Source organism: Anolis sagrei, chromosome 4 (assembly GCF_037176765.1).
Source record: "Anolis sagrei isolate rAnoSag1 chromosome 4, rAnoSag1.mat, whole genome shotgun sequence".
In the NCBI taxonomy this organism is placed as follows: domain Eukaryota; kingdom Metazoa; phylum Chordata; class Lepidosauria; order Squamata; family Dactyloidae; genus Anolis; species Anolis sagrei.
Genome location: NC_090024.1, coordinates 229,805,364 through 229,822,558, shown reverse-complemented (window position 1 = coordinate 229,822,558; position 17,195 = coordinate 229,805,364). Strand labels below are relative to the sequence as shown.

At 37.2% G+C, this 17,195-nt stretch overlaps 1 protein-coding gene and 1 long non-coding RNA gene across 2 annotated transcripts in view; both read left to right on the top strand.

Moving 5' to 3' along the window:
* The first annotated feature begins 44 nt into the window (after positions 1-44).
* On the top strand, positions 45-7,338 carry LOC132772578 (uncharacterized). Its single transcript, XR_010909768.1, has 3 exons — positions 45-134; positions 4,855-4,901; positions 7,090-7,338. It is a non-coding gene; the product is annotated as an uncharacterized lncRNA (long non-coding RNA).
* Positions 7,339-9,936: 2,598 nt separating this feature from the next.
* Positions 9,937-17,195, top strand: part of SYCP2 (synaptonemal complex protein 2) — a 53,348-nt gene continuing 46,089 nt past the window's right edge. Inside the window, exons 1-6 of the mRNA XM_067467116.1 lie at positions 9,937-9,942; positions 10,933-11,037; positions 13,517-13,605; positions 16,211-16,245; positions 16,873-17,015; positions 17,090-17,142. Coding sequence (XP_067323217.1) covers positions 9,937-9,942; positions 10,933-11,037; positions 13,517-13,605; positions 16,211-16,245; positions 16,873-17,015; positions 17,090-17,142 — 431 coding nt within the window. The remainder of the gene's footprint in view (positions 9,943-10,932; positions 11,038-13,516; positions 13,606-16,210; positions 16,246-16,872; positions 17,016-17,089; positions 17,143-17,195) is intronic.

Here is a 17,195-nt window from a genome sequence, read left to right as displayed (position 1 = left end):
AATATTCGGTAACCCCAGTGATTGACAGGGCGGGCGGTGGAATCTCTCAGGCGGCCTTTAGTCCTGTGAGGAAGAATGGTGTTGATACAGTAGATTTACTGTTTCTTCCCCTGAGCCACACATTACCTGGCGAGGTAAAAACAGGGTTTGTTGCTATAAAATGAGGGAGATGCTTTTTATTGCAATGCTTTAATCTCAGGCTATCTGATGTGGAGAATAAGAAACTGTTGTGTTGTCTGTAACTATTTGTATCTCTGTTTCTTTCACAGGAAACTCATTTGGGGACCAGCACCCATCCAGAGACTGGTCTGAGTAGCACTCATCCTATTGCCTCAACATACTAGAGAATGAATCCACTTTAAATCCGGTTTCTGCCTCATTGACAAGCTGGAATGTGTCCAGAGGAGGGCGACTAAAATTATCAAGCCCTATGAGGAGCGGCTTAAAGAGCTGGGCATGTTTAACCTGAAGAAGAGAAGGCTGAGAGGAAACATGATTGCCATGTATAAATACGTGAAAGGAAGTCATAGGGAGGATGGAGCAAGCTTGTTTTTTGCTGCCCTGGAGACTAGGACGCAGAACAGTGGCTTCAAACTACAAGAAAGGAGATTCCATCTCACATGGAATCATAGAGTTGGAAGAGACCTCATGGGCCATCCAGTCCAACCCCCTGCCAAGAAGCAGGAAATTGCATTCAAAGCACCCCCGACAGATGGCCATCCAACCTCTGTTTAAGAGCTTACAAGGAAGGAGCCTCCACCACACTCCAGGGCAGAGAGTTCCACTGCTTAACGGCTCTCAAAGTCAGGAAGTTCTTCCTAATCTGAACATTAGGAACTTCCTGACTGTGAGAGCCGTTCAGCAGTGGAACTCTCTGCCCTGGAGTATGGTGGAAGCTCCATCTTTGGAAGCTTTTAAACAGAGGTTGGATGGCCATCTGTCAGGGGTGCGTTGAATGCAATTTCCTGCTTCTTGGCAGGGGGTTGGACTGGATGGCCCATGTGGTCTCTTCCAACTCTATGATTCTATGGTTCTGTAATTCCTGGAGAATTCTAGAATTTGTAGTTTAGTGAGGCTGTTAAAGGCTCCTCCCTAAAATACAAAACCCAGAATTCTGCAGGAGGCAGAAACCAGATTTAAAGTGGATTCATTCTCTAATGTGATGAGTGCAAATTGTGATGGATATTGTTCATGGTTTCTCCTAAAATTGACACAAACACATCCATCAAGCCAAGTAGGAGCCCTTGTACAAACCTGCATACATGATTTGGGATATATACACACACATGTCAAATCATGTATGCAGGTTTGTTTGTATCACCCAACTTGGGTTTGAACTAAAAAAAACAACCCAATAAGGTGTGAAGTGGCCCTCTGATGGAATGAAAAGGAGTGAATGAAGTGGATAGGCTGCTGCTAGGTGAAGTGGCCCTATGATGGTATAAAAAGGATTGAAGTGGATTGGGTGCTGCTAAGTGAAGTGGCCCTATGATGGGATGAAAAGCAGTTATGAGGATTGGCTGCTGCTAGGTGAAGTGACCTTACGATGGTATGAAAAGGAGTGAAGTTGATTGGTTGCTGCTAGGTGACATGTATCAGGGGAAAGGGCAGGAGGGAGGGAAAGGAAAGAGATAAAAGAGAAGAAAGAAAGGAACGAAGGAAAGGGGGGGGAGGGAGGAGGGAAGGAAGGAAAAGAATGGAAAGGAAGAGGTTTTCCTGGAATCGTATACTTTCCATTGGGATGTTCCTGATCAAAACTGGTATGTTAGTTCTGCACAACTTTCCAAACATTTAATATTGGTTGCACATTTAAACGTGCCTCATTTCATGACACTGTAATTCAGTTTTACTAGCAAACCAGAGATTAAATCAATCCCTTATAAGAGATACATACTTCTACATAAATTTATTTATTTATTTATTTATTGTACTTATACTTCGCTCTTCTCACCCCCAAAGGGGGGCACAGTGCCCCTTTCAAATGATTAAAACATATCAAACATATCAAAATTACATTGCACTGAAGCATGATTACAGGTCTTACAGTCCAGTGGCTTAATCGGCCCAAATCCTGATAAATAGCTGCTCAACACCTTCAAAACATTGTCACACAGAGCCCACCCCCGCCTAAAATTAGTCCAACCCACCCTACACCCAGTTTGTCCTTAAGGATTGCCCAATGGGCTGATGAAAGATTGCCAAGAAGACGTCCAGCTGGTCCAGTCTATTTAGCCCAGATCAGTACATTTGGTCCGGGGGGGGGGGGGGGGGAGGATTGGCTAATAAAAGTTCAAACACTGAGCAATAGTAATAATGACATGTATGGGGACACAACATATCTAATGAAAGCCTTTAATTTATATATATTTAAAATATATGATTTATTGCTTAGTTCACATAGACTTGGGCTTCTTGTTACATTTGCAGGACACACCTACACACTGCAGCATACATACTAATTTGTCACGACAGACAGTTTTGAAAGCTCTGCACTGCAATTTTAATTATGTTTATTTATTACACTTGTAAATTTCATAAAATTGATAAAATAAAAAAAACCTGATTAATATATTATCCAAATGTATATATATAAAATCAACAATACATATGGAAATGACAAAGAATAGATGGGGAGGGGCATCTAATTTCTTAGTCAGATAGTTCCTGTTACAGTTCGTGTACACCATTGACAACTAATTTTCCATAGACTATTAATTTTTCACTGTATGAACAAGAATTTTGGACTAGATTAGGCCTCTGGCTTAAGTCAACACAGTTCTTCTATTCTAACCTGAGCTGGAAGGAGTGGAATTTTTTTTTTATCTTCGATAGTATCTGCCTTCTCAAGAAAAGGCATGCAATTCTTTGGGACTGTAGAACTGAAGAGAATCATGCTGTAGAATCTGCATTTGACCAGAGTATTCAGGACTGGTTAGTTACAATATATGGATTTAGAATTCATGTTTGTGAATTGTTACAATCTGTTGGCTACAATCTCTTGTAAGATACATTGAGGATATTTTGATAAGATTACCTTTAATGAATTTTGGCTGACTGATTGGTTGCCTCCATTATGCAAAAACAATCTAAATTGTTGTGCTAACTGAGTAGCCACATATTTAGGCTGCTATAATGTATTACATTGAACCTTGCCCTGGGAAGCAATTCAGTACCGTAGTTTCCATTAGTTCTAAATGTAATAGTTGGGTTAATATTTGGTGTAAGGCAGAGTACACAATTTCTTTTTAGTATGAGCTTCATTGCCAAGGCTCTTTTCTTCCATTTTTAATAACTAATGTCTTTCCATTTTAATCTTCTCTTGTTCTTATTGTAATTTGTCATATTATTATTTCATTGTTATTGTTGCACCATAAACAGAACTGCCCTTTAAGAACATTGCTAATTCACATAATATCACCTACAGTCTTACAAACAGCTCCCAAAAATGAATTTTCATTGACAGAAAACACAATTAAAATGTATAACTATAAAATTGAAAATAACAATGCACAAATCTAGCTTTAAACTATGGATTTAGTTTGGACACAAAATGAATAAAATAGAAAAATTATGTTCAAAGCAGGCCTCACTCAGATAGCATTATTAGTTTCATAAATACTTCCTTTAAAGAAACTTCTAAAGGAGAATCCGTGATAGATTGTGCACTAGGGCTATGACTATGCTGTACATAATTTCATCTGGACTGATTGTGAAACACCAGCATCTTTCAAAAGAATCTTACCTTCAGTAGTGTATGCTGACTTAAAAATAAGGCTTGAAAACCCTTATTCTTTCTGAGGTTGTTGAACTAAAGCTTCCACCATCACAGGGCACAGGGCATACTGGCTGAGACTGATGACAACTGGAATTCAATTAATAGCCTGTTATAATTTCCTTTCCCTGTTTTAAAAGATGGGCTCAGATTACTAAATGTATACAGGCCTTAGACCACACATGGGTTTATAAGTAGCACCTAACACATTGAATTGCGGTGTGGCTGTTAGAGACATAGTTACATACGAGCATTTCTTCAGATTTTGCCAATAGGAATCAACATCTACAGCCATTGTACCTTATGAACCATTTACAAAGACACTATCTTTACCATTGCAAGAGTGCCAGTGTTAAAACATGAATAATTTATGACAAACCATTATGGTATTGATTCATTCATTATTTATACTGTTCATACCCCAGTCTTCATCCAGAAAAGCAATAAGAATCAGGACAAGACAACCCCAGCATTTAGGATTCCAATATAAAGAAACAACACAAGAGAAAAATGAGATAGGAAGGGAAATGGAAAATACTTATTTTTTAATGTTTTGGTTGTCATAATGACCAGCTGTAGTATAGCTGTTTTGTGCTTTAATGCAGCTGGGCATTGTTTGTCTTGTTAGAACAACTCATGAAATGGAAACACGATCCAAAAAGAAAAATAAATCAAAGCTTTGAGTCCTTTAGGTGAGCTGGAATTCTGGCTCTAGTTTTGGTCACTGTGTCTTCTACAGCTTAGTGAAATGGTTGTTCTCATATTTGTCTGTAAGTGAAAGCTGGTTTTGTAGGAGAGCTGATGTCTGTTTGCGTTCTGTATTCTCACTGCAGCCCAATAGCATGGTTGCTACATAAAATAAATAATGAGACAAATTGTATGCAGGCACTGATTTGATTTGAGCATAGTAGTTGTTTCTTTTTCTAGACAGTATCTTAAATAATTATATAATTAAATTAATGTATTTCTCCTGTTCATTTTGGCTATGTTTTAGTCGTGCTGCCAAAAATATAACTTTTCAAAATTAGTTGTGAATTGTATTATCTTTTATATTAATTAAAATTTTATTTTTAATCATACAGATTAAGTGTGTGAAACAACAAAAATGCCCGCAAAGCGTGAAGGACAGGTATGCATTAGTCTATATTTATGTTGAAATATAAAGTGTTTGCCATTGTTAGTTTTAATTTATATTCTGCTACAACTGTACTTTGGGACCAAGCTTTCGGGACAGGGAATGAAGCGGCAGTGGGAAAGATGACAGGATCAATTGGATTTGATGCGGATGGCTAGGTTTTAAATGGTGTGTTTTAATATTTTGATATTTTTTTTAATGTTTATGTATTGTATGTGAATTTGTGTCCCGGTATTGAATGTTTGCCATGTATATGCTGTGCTCCGCCCTGAGTCCCCTTCGGGGTGAGAAGGGTGGAATATAAATGTTTTAAATAAACAAATAAATACTGCCTATAACTCTAATTTCATAAATATGTTCACCACTTACATGGCATTTACTTGGCTGAAGTACTTACCAGATAACTTTGGTATCCTTCATTCAATATTTAATTTTCAAGATCCTGAAGTTCTCTGGATTTAACCCACTCTTCTGCTGCTTAGCCCATTCTTTGCAACCTCAGTATATTTTGAAAGGACATAAAATATTATTCTAGTACCATTGAATAATCACATGGGCACTCAAAGTTATATTTTCTGAATGATCTTGGTTCAGTAAAAAGTTGATTCCTAACTTGTCATCCACGTGGCTGTGGATTGAAGCAAAATCCAGCATTAATGGATCGATTCCATTTCATCAGTTAAATGAATCTGCAGTAAATTATATAAGTAGTGGAGGTAGTCCTGATGAATTGTAAGCAGAGAGTTCAGTGGGATGTGAAATGCAAGAAGTGCAGTGTTGAAGTGGTTCAAGTCGTACCTCTGAGACAGGTTCCAGGATGGTAGGGCTTGGGGAAGCTGCTCCTCCAAAAAGGAGCAGTTATGTGATATCCCACAAGGTGCCATTTTATCTCCGATGCATTTTAATATTTACATGAAACCACTAGGAGAGATCATCCGGAGGCATGGGGTGGGGTGATACCAAATATATTTTTCCATGCCTTCAAAAACAGTCTCAGGTAAGAATGACATCTCCTCTGAAAGAATACCTGGAGGATGTAATGGGCTGGATGAGGAAAAACAAATTGAGACTGAACCCAGGCAAAACAGAGGTGCTTGCTATCAAGGGTCTTAATCTGGGATGGAGGTGTGTCAACCAGTTCTGGATGGGGTTAGATTTTCCACAAAAGACTGTGTGCAGCTTAGGAGTGCTCCTAGATCTGTTTCTCCAGATGTCAGCCCAGGTAGATGCAATGCTCAGAAGTGCTTATTTTCAGCTTCGGCCGATATATCAGCTGCTTCCCTTCCTAGATCTAAAGATGATAGTGCATGTGCTGGTAACGTCAAGGATGGACTTCGGAAGTGTTCTTTACATTGGGCTACCTTCGTACCAAGTTCAGAACTCTAGCTGGTTCAAAAGACAGCAGCCAGATTGGTTACAGGAACATCCAGGAGTGGGCATATTATGCATATCCTAAAGCCAACCCACTGGCTGCCAATTAGTATCTGGGCATAGTAAAAGGAGTTGGTTTTGATCTTTACAGCCCTACATGGTTTGGGTCCAGATTCCCTGCAGGACTGCCATCTCCTTTTCAATACGCCTGCATACTTAGATCTGCTCCAACCAGCCAGAATCAACTGGTGACCATCACTCAGAGAATCTTTTCATTGGCCACCCCAAGACTGTGGACGACCGGAAGAGCTCCAACAGCTAAATGAGCTGTCGGAATATAAAAACCATCTAAAGACTTATCTTTTCCAGTAGGCCTACCCAGCCAGTTTTAAGCATGAATTTTAAACTCATGTCCTGTGTTTTAATCTCTGTTCTGTGTGTTTTAATATGTATCTTTTATAGAAATACATTTCATATGTTTATTTATTGAATTTTTATAATGTTTGTGTTTTAACTGTGCTGTAATCCTTCTCGAGCCACAAGGAGGAGCGAGTAAGAATTTTTTTTTTTCAAAATCCAATTATCATAGTGACAGTGTGAGGTGAGATCTTCTGAACAGGGGCACAGACAGCAAAAAAATAAATAAATAAAAAAACAAAACAAAAACCACGGGGTGTTGTTGACCCTTCCTTCTGCTATCCAAAGCTGAGCTGACCTGTTTATTCCCCCTCTCCAATATTTTTATTTTAATTTCCTTTGCTGTATCTGAGAGTAATGTTAATAATGTTTATTCTCTCTTTCCATCTTTCAGCTGGAAAAATGCATAGATGAAGCAACCAGAAAACACAATTTCTGGGGACTGGAACAGTTTTTGGAAACTGATATTTCTGATGGTATTTCTCACAAATGCAGCAAACAGTTTCTCAACAAACTAGACAAGCTTATGTGTGAGGTGATAAATTTCTAATTTTTGTGATTTTATTCCTGTTCAGAGAGTTTTAATCATATGAAGACTGTAAAATGACCTTTGTACATAATCTTGAGTTTCTGAGGAAAGGGGGAAAATACATGTAACAAATACAGCAACATGACCCATCAAACTGTTCAGATCATGTTATGTAGATCTATCCTGGGATTGCCTTTGACACCCATTTAAATTTAATCTTTGGTGTTACAGGTTTTTGCTGGAAGTAAATTTCAAACAACTTTTGGCATATATGTGCATATGCTTGATATGATAAACGATTTACCTTACCATGGATTAAGTGAACAGTAGATTACATGTTGTCTAAAATCAGATTTGTTCTCCCCCCCCCCCCCCCCCCCCAAAATACTACCAGGAGTTGAGACACAGAGAGATATAATCCTTATGGCTGCAGTAATATTGAGAAAATATTGAGTAATATTTATCTTACTGAGGAAAGATGCTTGGATAAAATGGAAACGTTTTCATTTTTCAATATCAGGGCCTTGCCAGTGAAGAAATCAAAAATGTTTCCACATTGTTGAATACTCTTCAGAAACATGGCAGAAATATCAACATGTTAGGTGAAGTTGGCTTTCCAGCAATGATAGAACATGGTCTTGTTCAAAAGATAAGTATATGAATCTAGAAAATAATTCCAAGGACTGATAAAAGATGAAGAAATAGTCTCTAGGTTTTCGTGTAGTTTAGCAGTTGGGTTATGATTTTGATTCAATATTCATTGATTCCAGCTTCCTTTATATATCAATCTAAACTACAGTTTGCTGTTCAATGCGTAAAACTTGAGACCATATTTCCCTGTTTTCTTCTTTTCCCAGTTCCAAGAAAATGAAGTGCTGCTTTCAATTAATTGTGGTTTCTGATAATTTATACCATAGTAACATCAACTATGTTTTGTTGAAAAAAGCTTGTGTCAGTTTAGTTGATGATTCTAATTTACAATATATACTTGTGTGTAAGGCAACCTCATGTATAAGTCAAGGGCAGATTTTGAGTAAAAATTATGGATTTCGCTTTGCATTGCAGGTAAATGTTAGAGGTATATAATAAACAATTTTTCTCTTTAAAAAAAGCATAGGAAACAGACCTAGGAAGAGCCAAAGCAAAGGAGAAAATCTGTTTATCTCAGGAGTTATAGTTGGGAGCTGGTGATAAATTTCATTGCTCATCTTAAAATGTTTACAGCTATACAAATTCAGATAGGGAAAGGAATATAAACGAGGAAAAAGAATGAGTTCAACCTGGGGGGGGGGGGAGGTATGTGTGTGTATGTGGGGTGGGGGGAGTGGATGAACATAGAAAACAACTTGCATTTATTATGGACCCAGTGTGAAGGTAGTGACAAGAGGCAAAGGCGAGAAGCACTCCCTCATGATTATTTTTCACTTGTCCAAACAAGAGAAAGAATGGCAGCCCTCCCTCTTTCCTCACACTAGCCATTTTTATTAGGGGCTTACCATAGAATCCTGTGTTCCCAATTAGAGATGGCCACTCCCATTTCACTCTACTTCAAGTGCCCCAAAATGGCTCCCAATATTGCCCCAAAAGACTCCCCAATAACTCCACTTGGGTAAATAAAGAAATGGGGACAGAGGAGTGCTTTTCTTTCCTAGATTTTTTTTTTTTGGGGGGGGGGGGAGGGCGATTTCTTCTCATTGTTTGACTTCTATAACATTGGTATTTCAATAATCCATAATCAAGACTACCAACAACCCTTGGTTGTAAAGAGAAAGTATAATTTTGGGTGGAAATAAAAGTTTTCATTTTCTGGTTAATGCTTGGAAAAGGGCGTATCTTACAGGTTGTATCAATCAATTCTGAGAAAGAGGAATCATGTATTGTAATCTTTGCATACATGTAGCTATTACATTTGTTCAAAGATATGCAGAGTAATTTGATTGAAAAGAGGCTTATATTAAATTCATCTTTTTTGCACAGACTAACAGATTTTTATTTTCTTCCTATTTACATGGTTAATTGGTTTGAAAAGGCCAAAGAAATTCTTGAAAATAAAGAAAATGAAAAAAACGATAAATTTACTATTCTTTTTGAAGACTTTTTTGATGTCCTCATGGTAAATATCATGTTTTTATAGCTTAATTGATACAGACATGCTTAGTATTTATGGTGTCTTTAGAAGGTTTAATTTGCTTGACAGGATTTTAAAAAGTTACTTAAAGTTTACCTATCTGTCTTATATTATTTCACTTTGTTCTAAGTGCAGATGAAAAAAATAAAATGTTAAAAATATCAACAGATAGTATTCCCAAATGTAATATGTATAATATGTGTAAATTGACGCAAGCACATTTGCTTCTGATTATTTCTCATCTCCAGCACTCTATTTGTTGCATAGTTTGCTAAAAATTAATGATTGCATCATGGAGCTTCTTGTATTGTGCAGTTGTGTGTATGTGGATATATGTGTGTTTGGGGTCTGACTGAACACTAAATACTTTTTTATTGATGGTGTAATTCCATAGTACATGTGGTTTATATCCTGTGTGGCATACATTTATTAGTAAAAAAAATCTGTTTACATAAAATGGAGCAGCCAATTGTATTTGGTTTTCTTTTGCCCTTACAACTCCATGTATTCTCTCGAAAGTTAGTTCTGAGACCTAGGAAGGTTTTGGAGAAACGTATGAAGTACAGTGCACTGGTTTCCAAGAAATGGAGGTACAGTACTGGTGAATAGTCAGTTCTGAGTCATGTGTTTTTTTATCAGCACCAAAAGCTATCATGAAAAACAATCCATGTTGGTATAAGAATTAGTAGTCATTTTTAGTATGTGAAGTTATTTTAATATATTGTTTATTTAAATTGTAGACAGTATATAATACCAGCTGTGAAGGTATGTTTTACAAAAAATTATTTTATTTTTGTCGTGTAATACTCTCTATTTCTAGATTAATGACTGCTAAAGCTTGTCTTTTATAGGACAGTTAAGGGTGACATGGGTTATGATGCTTTCAATAATCTATAAGATTTAAAGGGTCATAAATTTGTAACCTGATGCACAGGATGTAGTTAATTTTCTTACAGAAATAGGCTATTGTTCTGCACACCATACATCTGCTTAAATTATATTGATTTAAGATTTAAACAGGTGGCTATATAAATAGCAGTTATGTGTTAAATTGCAATTAAAGGGTGAAGTTTATTCTTGACTAGAGTAGATCCGTCAGACAGAATGCTATTGTGTAAAACTACTGATGCAACAGATCGTAATTTGAGCAATTTTGCAATAAGACATACAGGCTCTCTGTGGTTTCTGACCAAGGGCTGCCATGTTTTACTAACACCAGTGTGGCTTTTTATTCTACTAATATTCAGTTAGATCTCACCCTTCCCATCAGTGGAGATCACATAATTGATGACAAATAAGACTTATTGCTTTCTGTGAGTGTACTCTAGTGGGATCTATTATTGGGTTTAGCTTAGGAGTTCTAGCAATTAAGCTTCTTAGTTCATTCATGTCAAGTAGCATAAATTTCAGATGGAGAATATTTGGAATGCCTGAACATTAAGTTAAAATTCATATAAGCAGTACTTACAAAAATATTTTCTTTTAAAGGAAAAGTATATTTCTGCTCACTGTTTATTTATAATTGTGAGTGTCTTTGAAAATTAAATATGAAACTTTCCAACTCATTCATGTAACTGGAGTCCTATTTTTTTAATCTAGGTAAAATACAAATACTTGAAAATTTTATATGGAGAACATGCACTCTTATTGCTGATAAGAGAATTAATATTTATATTCAGCAAGAGGTAAGAAATGTCCTTCTATTATTTATTTATTTATTTATTTATTTATCTACGATATTTCTATCCCTCCTTTCTCGAATCCAAAGGTGACTCAAGGTGGCATACAACCAGGCAGCAATTCGATGCCTAACAATATACAATTAAAAGGACATTTAACAGAATTAAAAATACATTCAATAAAACCTTTAAAAAACATATAAAACCAATGCCTTCATTGTTAATCTCATTGTCAAAAAATCATAGTCTGAGCTGTTCCAATGTTCACTTTAGTCTAATTTCGTGTTTGACTGTTGCATTAGATTCCAAAGGCTTGTTCAAATACCCACATATTCACTTTTTTTCCGGAAGGTCAAGAGGGAGGACGCTGGATCTCATATCCCTGGGGAGGGCATTCCACAACTGAGGGGCCACTACTGAGAAGGCCCTGTCTCTCATCCCCACCAGTCGCGCCTGCGAAGAAGGCGGGACCGAGAGCAGGGCCTCCCTGGTCACTGTTAAACTCTTAGATGGTTCATAGGGAGAGATACGTTTGGGCAGGTAAGCTGGGCCGAAACCGTTTAGAGGAGGGTTCTCAAACGTTTTAAACAGAGGGCCAGGTCACAGTCCTTCAAACTGTTGGAGGGCCGGATTATAATTTGAAAAAAAGCATGAATGAATTCCTATGCAAACTGCACATGACTTATTTGTAGTGCAAAAAAAAAAAACAAAAAAAAAAACCCCACTTTAAAACAATACAATAATTAAAATGAAGAACAATTTTAACAAATATAAACTTATAAGTATTTCAGTGGGAAGTGTGGGCCTGCTTTTGGCTGATGAGATAGGATTTTGTTGTAGTAGTAGTAGTAGTAGTAGTAGTAGTGTGCTTTCAATTCATTTCAGATTTAGGTTGAGTCTGAGCGAAGGCTGGGTAAATTATCTTGGGGGGCCGTATCCGGTCCCCAGGCCTTAGTTTGAGGACCCCTGGTTTAGAGCTTATTAGTAGGGTTTAAATCCATATGTTCTGATACATCTCTTTTAGAAATTAATGGAACCACTCCACCCATACTCGTTATAGTATATTAGAATGTACATTACTGCTTAAATGTAAGCCTTAATGATTCTCAGGAGGACTTTCTCTCAGGCAAGCAAGCTTAAGATTGCATAGAGCAGATTAAATTCCTTTTGCTCCATACATTCAAGTTCAGTGTTGTTTTCTTATCTAAAGTAAGGTATATTGTTTTTAAAAAACTACCTTTTCTTTCTTTGCTGTTTGTTGTTCATTCGTTCAGTCACTTCAGACTCTTCGTGACCTCATGGACCAGTCCATGCTAGAGCTCCCTGTCGGCCATTACCACCCCCAGCTCCTTCAAGGTCAAGCCAGTCACTTCAAGGATGCCATCCATCCATCTTGCCCTTGGTCGGCCCCTCTTCCTTTTTCCTTCCATTTTCCCCAGCATCATTGTCTTCTCCAAGCTTTCCTGTCTTCTCATTATGTGTCCATAATACTTCATTTTTGCCTCTAATATCCTTCCCTCCAGTGAGCAGTCGGGCTTTATTTCCTGAAGAATGGATTGGTTGGATCTTCTTGCGGTCCAAGGCACTCTCACAACTTTCTCCAAAACTACAGTGCAAAAGCATCTATCTTCCTTAGCTCAGCCTTCCCAATGGTCCAGCTCTCACATCCGTAGGTTACTACGGGGAATACCATTGTTTTTACTATGCGGATCTTCATTACCAGTGTGATATCTCTACTCTTCACTATTTTATCGGGATTGGTCATTGCTCTCCTCCCAAGAAGTAAGCGTCTTCTGATTTCCTGGCTGCAGTCTGTGTCTGCAGTAATCTTTGCACCTAGAAATACAAAGTGTCACAGCCTCCACATTTTATCCCTCCATTTTTCAGTTATCAATCAGTCCGGTTGCCATAATCCTGGGGTGTTTTTTTATGTTTAACTGCAACCCAGCTTTTGCACTTTCTTCTTTCACCTTGATTAGAAGGCTCCTCAGCTCCTCCTCACTTTCGGCCATCAAAGAGGTATCATCTGCATATCTAAGGTTGTTAATGTTTCTTCCAGCAATTTTTACCCCACCCTTGCATTCATCAAGCCCCGCACATCGCAGGGGTTTGATGTGTTCTGCAGTTGAATAGGCTAGGTGAGAGTGTACAACCCTGCCGTACGCCTTTCCCAGTCACTAACACTAATCTCTAGTAACACTAATCCCTAGTGTTACTTCATTTTACAGACTAAGGCACACATTGGTCCAAGAAAGTTTTGGTTCTGTGAATGGTTTTTCAGATATAAAGGGTTAGATGGCAGTTAAGTGGAAAGAACATAACTCACTCCATATAGTTGATTGCCAGTAGAGTCAGTTGTACATATTACACAAGAAGTTTCAGAATGGTAACAAAACTGATGTACCTTTGGTTGTATGCTCTCTTAAGGGCATATTTTTGATTGGTATTGTAATGTGTGTTTTTTTAATTTTTTTGTTATCATTAGGCAGTAAGAAAATTGAATACAATGCTTGATGCTATGCCTCGAGATACAAGAAAGAAAATCATTTCTACAAAAGAAATGCTACAAGCCATGTAATTATTTTACCTTTATTTTGTCTTTTGATAGAATGCTGTTCTTTGAAAGCTATATCGAGTAAGCAATAAACTAATTTTGTGTTACTTAAAGGGTTTGGAAATGAGTGTTATGGTCCAGATGCAACAGAAAAGAGTAAAATTTCCATTTGGAAGTCTTGAATGGAACTAAAAGGATCAATCCTCCATTCTTGGGTTTTTCCCACCTTCCCATCAACTGTCAGGACTCTGCATGCTTTTCTGTTAAATTCCATTTGGACCCCTGTCCCTTCTCCACTAATTTTCATACTCCTGCCTAACTACTGTATTTTATCGCATAATAGTCATCATCACATAATAGTCACACACACCCCTTCGACAATACTCCCCTTGGAGGTTTTTTTTTTTTTTTTTTTTTTTTTTGCTCTAGTGCCCCTAGAGGCAAAAGCAAAAGAGATACTCCCTTTGATTTCCTTGGACAGACGCAATTTTTTGGTTGGGAAAAAAACTTAATAGATCTGTGGTACAAGGTGCATACTGTTGTGAAAAATTCAATGTTGCTTCTCATGGGAGGTAAGCAGGGCCCACCTAGTTAGCACTTGAATGGGGGAACTTGAATGATGCTCTATTTCAGAGGATCATGGGCAAGTGAGCCTTGACAGCAGCCGAGGCATCCCTCATGATTCTTTGGCAAGTGTGTGGGCAGCTTTGCATCTATGAGGATTCCCTTATCCGCCAGCTGAGGGAAGCCCTATAGCTGCAAAAAAATTTGTCGCTTATGCGATAAGATAGGGTATCTAAATTTGGCTGGACTCCTCCAAGAAAACGATAGCATTAATAATTGTCAAACAGTTGCAAACTTTTCTGGAGTTGCTCCTTTGCACAAGCCTGAATCCCAACCTTGAAAGGGCTAAAAAAATTATAACCAGGATATGGGTGATTTGTGTGTTGTGGATGTGGTTTTGTTAAAACTCTTTTGTGCTGTACATGTAGAATACTGATTTCCCTGCCATAATTCCTCCCTCAGAGGAAGACAGTGACAAATCCTATCTACTGAGTTTGCCTTGATAGAATCATAAGTCAGAAACAGCTTGAAAACATATCACAAGAACTTAAGAGTTTTCTGCCAAACAGCTTTAGTGCTTCATCAAATGGCAAACTCTCTTTGCCCCCAGCCACAGCCTGAATAGAAGGCCTTGTCATATGAATTCCACTGATTAAAATGTGATGGAAGTTTGTTCTTGACATATTTTAAAAACTTTATGGCATGTTGTATAGGGAATAAGCTGGTCTGCTGTTATTTTGCTTCTGCTTGTAAGAGTTCAGCAAGATTTTGGAGATCTTGGAGGTCTCGGCTGAGCTCCCTTCTTTGGGCTTCCAAACCAGTAGAATATTAATCTAAATTATAGTTTTCTTGAACATTACTGTTGTTGTTAGTTGCCATCAAGTTGATATGTACGTGCAGTGACCCTATGAATGAGAGAGCTTTATGTCATTGTTTAGATCTTACAAACTAAGGAAAGTGGCTTCCTTGATTGATTCTACGCACCATGAGTGTGATCTTCCTTTTTTCTTACTTCCTACTTCCTTGTCAGGCATCATTGTTTTAATTAATTAGCCATGTAGTCGGGTGACATGTCTAGAGTACAACAGTTTAAGTCCAACTCAATTAAATTGTGTGTGATATACATTTCTTTAGGACTATTATGATAATTGGCTTAAATGAAAGACAGTTGTATTTGGGAAAACAGCATTAAAAGAAGTCTGATAACCATCTTGCAAATCTCAAAAAAGTTACATTAATTTAGCTTTCAGCAGGACTTGCAAGCAACCCTTAATATGTTCGCCACAGAAATAAGACCACACATTCAGTAATTGCTTCAGAGGGTTGGAAAACCCCACAGAGTAGAATATTTAGTAGCATGGAGAGCTATGAAGAACAGGAATTGTGATATCAGTACATGTCCATGGAGCAGAGTGATGCAATTCCTGTAAGATAAGCAATTGAATTTTTATCATTGCAAGCACCCGACTGGAGTCAGTGTGCAGTGACATATTTTTGTTGCACCTTAGCTCCAGCAGCTGGTGAAGGACCCTCCTTGCTTATTGCAATTGCCATTTTCTTTAGACTGCTGAGAAAAGAGCAGTCAGTGACAAAAGGACTTGATCCTCTTCCCTACTGCCATCCCATAAGTTTCCTTGAGTGACCTCTTGTTTTAGATTGCAAACCTAAGAACTGTTAAATTAATTATCTATAAACCACTGGGAGCCTGTTTGGCTGAAGAGTGGGGTAAAATAATAGTAGGCTATTTTAGATTGAACCCTTAGAAAAATTTACTGTTATTTGAATTACACCCAAAGATTTACCTGAGTTGTGAGTTAATGCAAGTTACAGGTAAGAAAATAGACATTCCTCTTCATAACATACTGAATTACAAATCTGAAATGAAATCCAACACATGCTATTTGAGTAAAACAGTTTAAACAAAAAATACAGCAACAATAAAATAAAATAGAATGTTTTTTAACTGTGGTATCACCAGTTGATAAAACATTAAATATAAATCATTTGTTTAAAGAGATTTGATTATACTGAATATATATACGATATATATTTATTTGACAGGAATGACATGGGGAAAAGAATTTTGGATGCTGGGGGTAAGCACTGATACTATTTCTGAAATATGCTATATCTGAAATATTGGTGTGTTCTGTGATCTACAAGATGCTTTAACATAAAGAAGTTGAAGTCCTGATTCCAGCAGTCCGCACTAGACAGAAATGCAGCTGTATTACTGAATTTTGTGTGTGTGTGTGTTCGTATATGTAAAATGTAAATAACATCCATAAATATGTATGATAATTTTTTGGAATTGCAACAGCTCCAGCTGCAGTCAATAATTCCGCATTGCAAGGTATCTATTAACTAATTTCCTAACATAATGCTAGAGAAGTATGGAAAAGTCAGAGCAAGATAATTAAAAAAAGAAGACTTAGATCCAATGGCTCGGTCTCCTACACCAAGGATGGACAACTTGGCATCAAAAAGAGGAGATCTGTCATATTTTTTGTTTCTTGGAATGGCAGCTTTGATTACATTTTAAAAGCTATTATATATTTAGTTTACAGTCATAAATCCAAGATAAGTATATAGCAAATTTGTCAAAATACAGAGTTTTGTTCAGTGCACTATGCATGTCTTTAAGGAATTTTCTATTTTCTTGTCAGTAGTTCTGCTATTTATTTTTGAGAAGAGAATTAATATTCTTTTCATATATATTATAGACTATGATCTACAAGTTGCCATTACTGAAGCTTTGTGCCGAATGACATCAGAAAAACAAAGGGGAGAGTTGGCAAGCCAATGGTTTTCAATGGAATTTGTAACTAATGCGTTTAAGGGAATTAAGGATTCCGAGTTTGAAACAGTAAGTCACAATCAGATATGATTTCTTTTAAAATGGAATGGTTACAGTACTTTTACTGCTTTTTTCCTTAATAGGATTGCAGAAAGTTCCTGAATCAAGTGAACGGTATGCTTGGAGACAAAAGAAGGTATGCAAGATATGTTAACAGAAAGCAGTTATTTGTTTGTTGCTGTTGTATGC